We start from the raw sequence: 4,951 nt of genomic DNA, 5'->3' as shown, positions 1-4,951 counted from the left end.
GGTCAGTTTGCTCTGAACTGCAGCATCACACATAACACCTGGTTTAGAGTATCATTTCTTTGACTTGATTTTTTTAAATAGGTTTGCTTTTATATAGCATTTTTACATTGCTACACCACTTTGCACTTATGAGCAAACATTCAGTTCACTACAATTGCTTTAATGGGCACAATTAATAATGCACGAGTATGCACCTGATCTGTGGTGCCTATATGGAAAGGATCAGATGCTACTTGCATTATGCATATCAGAGTTAGGTACCAATCAGAACTAATAAAAAGTGAGAGTGCCTTAGAAATCACAAATTTTGAATTGCAGAAGTAGTTGAGATGAAATTGCATAACCCTGAACTTAATATGAGTAAATGGGAAAATGAATTCAATTCAATTCAAGTTAATTTGTATAGCGCTTTTTACAATACAAATCGTTACAAAGCAACTTTACAGAAAATTATGTTTCTACAATATTTAGTAGTAGCTAGTAGTTTGTGCACGTTTGACAGGATTTTAGAAAAAAAAATAAAAATAATAATAATAATACAAGACGTACTCAGCTAGACGATGAACTATCAATATTATTAATTAATAGTTATTATATGATGCAGTCACACATATAGCAATAATTGTTAGCATCATCTGGGGTCCTCTGAGGGTCAGCATCATCTCTTCTCAGGTGTTCTGGATCCAGACTGGAGCTTGTGTAAATCCTAGTTACCACGAATGAATGAACAAAGTGGCATAATTAATAAACAAAAATATTCAAATGATTACAAAACAGATCAAATGATTACAATTCATTATATATTATGCAATTATATCATATTTATTTTAAAAGTACTATAAACCAAAACCATTAACCATCATTATTACAGAGCTGGGTGACTCATCAAATTCATGCTGAAAATGGACACTGAAATTAATGCTTGGCTTTTCCACTTCCTATCATGCTTTTAATGCACTTTCCTTTTAATAAAAGGTTAAACGCTAATTAACAGACAAGCATAAACACCGGCAACCACAGCGTTTAAAATTCAATGCAATATTTATAAAAATGACTTCAAATTAAGTTGTGCCAAGGCTTAATGAGAACATTGATATTTTCAGTAACCTCTGATTCTTAATCACGTTATTAGACAATTACGCTTTCCTAGTTTTCTGAGGGATTGTGCAGAATACACTTGACCATGTGGTTTCAGTCATCTAGATTGATGGTCTTTATGTTGGCGGATTTTACAGTCTGAGCTAATTGCCTTCCCTCCCCCTCAGTACCTCAAAACTAGTTTCATCACTCTTAGTTGCCAACAACCAGAAAAATAAAGCATTGTCATTAATCATCACTGGGCTGCTATCATGGTCGTTTCAAAAGTAAAACAGGCATGATTAAAATGCAGCATTAAGAAAATGCCAAATGCATGATTTTCAGGATCAAAGTGTTATGTGTGACCTTTTTATGTGTGGAAAAATATACTATCAATTCTGACTCTTCAACAGAGATATTAAAATTAGTGATAGTCTGCACATTTGTACTATATGGAGCAGCATTCATGCTATAAGCACAAGAAGTGCTGCATAACAGCCGAATATTATAAGATGACATATGTGCCACAGGTTCATATTGTGGTTCTGTTATACATGTCGTTATAATAAAACATCTACATTTGTCCCTCTCTGTTCTTGATCAGTTTCATAATCGAAACTCTAGATTGAAGGACTGTTAGAGCAAAAAGCGTCTTGTAACCAAGCATAAGTAAGGTCATGCAATTATAAGTGAAAATGCCATTTTGGTGCTCTCTGACTTCAGCTCTTGAAACAAACGTAGCTAAGAGCCTTCAGTAGCAGGGATCTTATTAAAGTCAGCTGTCATTTAAAAAAAAGGAAAAAAAGAAAAGAAATATAATTTGATATTTCCATGCCCACATTTTCATTCTTCATGAAACAAATGTTGACAAGAATGTAATGCTTCTTAACTCATTTCATTGACATTTAAATTTCTATTAAAGTCTGGCCCTTTATTGACCCCAGTATTTGATAAAACAAAGGGATACTGCATCTGTTATAAAACAATAGTATGGTTATAAGGGACCATCTTTTGGTCACAAAGTGGGCTGAACTGATGAAAACCTTCAAAAGCACTTGAGGTTGATTAGGAACAGTCTTGACAAAAGATGGGGATCAAAAGAGGTCAGTTAGATCAAACTAGAACTATAATTTATAACTCTAACATGGTCCATTTGAGCAGCATTATATACAATGCTGGACAACGACAAAGCCAAGCTACAATCCTAGGTCTATAAGCTCAGATTTTGCATAGAATCTGAGTATTTTTATATATATATATATATATATATATATATATATATATAAATATGACATTTCAAAAAGAACAAATATTTAGCTCAACTGAAATGTGACTTAAAAGTGAATATACAAGATACAACGTAAAGATAAATCTTGAACCTTGCAATAATGCAGCATGGCAAAGACTGAAAGGATCATATTTCGTTGTGATGACTTTGATAGACGGCATTGACTTTAACTTATTTACAGTACTTAGAATTTATAAATAAAGTCATTAAATACAGTGCATCCAGCTGTTGTTAAAAGCTGAGGTTTGCGTCCACATGTTGAAAAAAAACCACTGACAAGTGTCTGAATCAACCATTTTAATTATCAAATCAGAATTAAATAAAGAGCAAAACATATGAAAATATTCACTACCATTAAATACCAACCCCATTTCTTGAAGGTGTCTTTAATCAAAACAGTGAATGAAACTGTAAAAACCTTGAGCGTAATAAATCGCTAAAAATGTCATGCAGATACTATATTTTTTTCCCACAATCTGATTTGCAGCAGTTCCATTAGTGTTTCAACAAGTTTTTCCAACAGGTAATATTTCCTTTTCACATCTTTCATTATCAAACCTTTTCATATTTCAGAAAAAAAAAGGATGAGTCTTGTGCAATACATTTCATAATCAAGTTTCAAATGGGACTTAATTGTGTTTTTAGAGGTTCTCATGCATATTTTGTTATTTATGTCTACACACTTTTTTTTGTGAATCACTGTTAGTTCTTGAATGAGGAAAAAAATAAATAAATAAAGACTACACCTTGGATCATTTAATTTCCTAAGATCATGTAGTAAATTTGAACCTAGGGAAGCTTGGCTGGCATTCCAGAAAAACTATCCCAGGATCAAACCTAGATGATGTTTACGAGAAATAAGGATTTACAGTCTATTGCTATATTTTCTGTCCCCTTATTCATAATGACTTGAAACTTACTCACTGGTTAAAAAAAAAAAAAAAAAAAAAGGAAAAGAAAAGAAAGGCATAATGTGCTCTCTTTCTAAAGTAATAGAAAGCACTACGGCATTTGGACAAGGTTGAGTTATCTGTTGACCAGCATTAATGGCAGTCCGCAGGACAGGGGGAAGGCGCAGTGGTTAAGTTGCTGTCGCTGTCGCTGGGGCTGGGGCAGGGCTCGGGGTCTGTACTTGTATTGACCTTATCATAGATGTACCCATAGAGGCTGATGTTAGGCCTCTGGAGATGCTTAGACACCACACTGGAGTACTGCTTTAAGTAGAAGTACAGAGTGCCTGAGAGACAGAGAGTAAAAGAGAAAAAGAGGGGAAAAAAAGATTTGAGGGATGGTGAGCATCATGGCGTCAGCCGACTCTAGAGCCATTCATAAATCACAGAGAGCACGAGTTTACTGCCGTCTCCACTTTAGTACAATAGATGGCTGACAGCGTTTTCTCAAAAAGGTTTCAATAAATGTCACAAAGAAAAAATGGGACAGAAACAGTGGGGTCAGTTGAAATTGAACTTCACAATACCAGAGAGCACTAATGGTATCAATTAATTATGCGAAACAAATGGTTTACTATTGCAGTCATTTCAAAATAAGCATATGTACTGTATGGTTTTCATATTTATTTGATTTTTACAGACACATACACAACCATTCGAAAGTTTAGACAGCAAGATATATGTATATATAATTTTTTTTATTAACATTTATTCTCTAAGTTTATATTAATTTAATAAAAATGTCAGAAAAGGCTTTTACATTGAAAAATATTTATTGAAAAATATTTTCAATAAATACCAAAATAGTAGCATAATTTCCACTAAAATATTAAGCAGCAAATCAACATATTAGAATGATTTCTCAAACACATACACACACACACTTTTTCATTTTCACATTCATTTTTAAAAATGTGCACGAGAATTCTGAAACCGATCTGTCCAAAAATGATGCAAATGTAACAGGCCCCTTACCGACAGTGACACACTTGTCTTTAAGAAATTTGTACATGGCATGCACGTCCCTCATGAGTTCCTCATCTCCAAAAGTGAAGTAGGCCACATCTCTCCCCGCCTCAGAAGCTGCCATCAACTGCAGCAGAGCTGGAAGGACAAATGGACACAGCTGACAGTGAGCAAAAGTTTCACTGGGCCTTAAGCCATAAACACCATTTAGGAAGCCTTACATATTTCACATTCATTTCTCTTTAAAGCATGCATCCATAAACAGAAATGACATGTATGCATTCAAGAATGGATTCCTGTCATTAATGCATGGGAATATAGAATACAAAAGAAGAAAAATGCTATGTAGATACCCCTCCCACCCCCATTAGCAAAATGAAGGGCCAATCAACCTCTGCATGTTCTATGTATGACTGATACTCTCGGGGGTTCCGGGGTAAATACCGACAGCTGCCCAACTCAAGTCACTTAACATGGTATAATACATCACTAAAGGCATAGTTGGGATAATTCTGTTTTGCTCCATGTTCCTAGCTGTAGAAAAAATAACTGACATCCAATTTTTTTTAAAGGTAAATAATCCATGTCTAGCAACCCCTATTAAGAGACTCAATCTTAGTCACCCAGCTTCAAATTGAGTCTAAAGATTTTAAATATTTAAAGAGGTTGA

General features: G+C 34.2%; 1 protein-coding gene across 4 annotated transcripts in view; it reads right to left on the bottom strand.

Moving 5' to 3' along the window:
- Nucleotides 1–2,647: 2,647 nt before the first annotated feature.
- LOC127970086 (poly(ADP-ribose) glycohydrolase) overlaps nt 2,648–4,951 on the bottom strand; it is a 29,563-nt gene continuing 27,259 nt past the window's right edge. For all 4 annotated transcript variants that reach the window (XM_052572341.1, XM_052572338.1, XM_052572339.1 and 1 more), the window contains exons 19-20: nt 4,291–4,419; nt 2,648–3,602 (exon numbers count right to left, since the gene is read on the bottom strand). In XM_052572341.1, the coding sequence (XP_052428301.1) occupies nt 3,409–3,602; nt 4,291–4,419 (323 nt within the window). In that variant the 3' untranslated portion in view covers nt 2,648–3,408. The remainder of the gene's footprint in view (nt 3,603–4,290; nt 4,420–4,951) is intronic.

The sequence above is a fragment of the Carassius gibelio genome, chromosome B13 (assembly GCF_023724105.1).
Source record: "Carassius gibelio isolate Cgi1373 ecotype wild population from Czech Republic chromosome B13, carGib1.2-hapl.c, whole genome shotgun sequence".
NCBI classification, from domain to species: Eukaryota; Metazoa; Chordata; class Actinopteri; order Cypriniformes; family Cyprinidae; genus Carassius; species Carassius gibelio.
The sequence above is the reverse complement of the archived record's forward strand: the minus strand, read 5'-3'. Positions and strand labels throughout refer to the sequence as shown.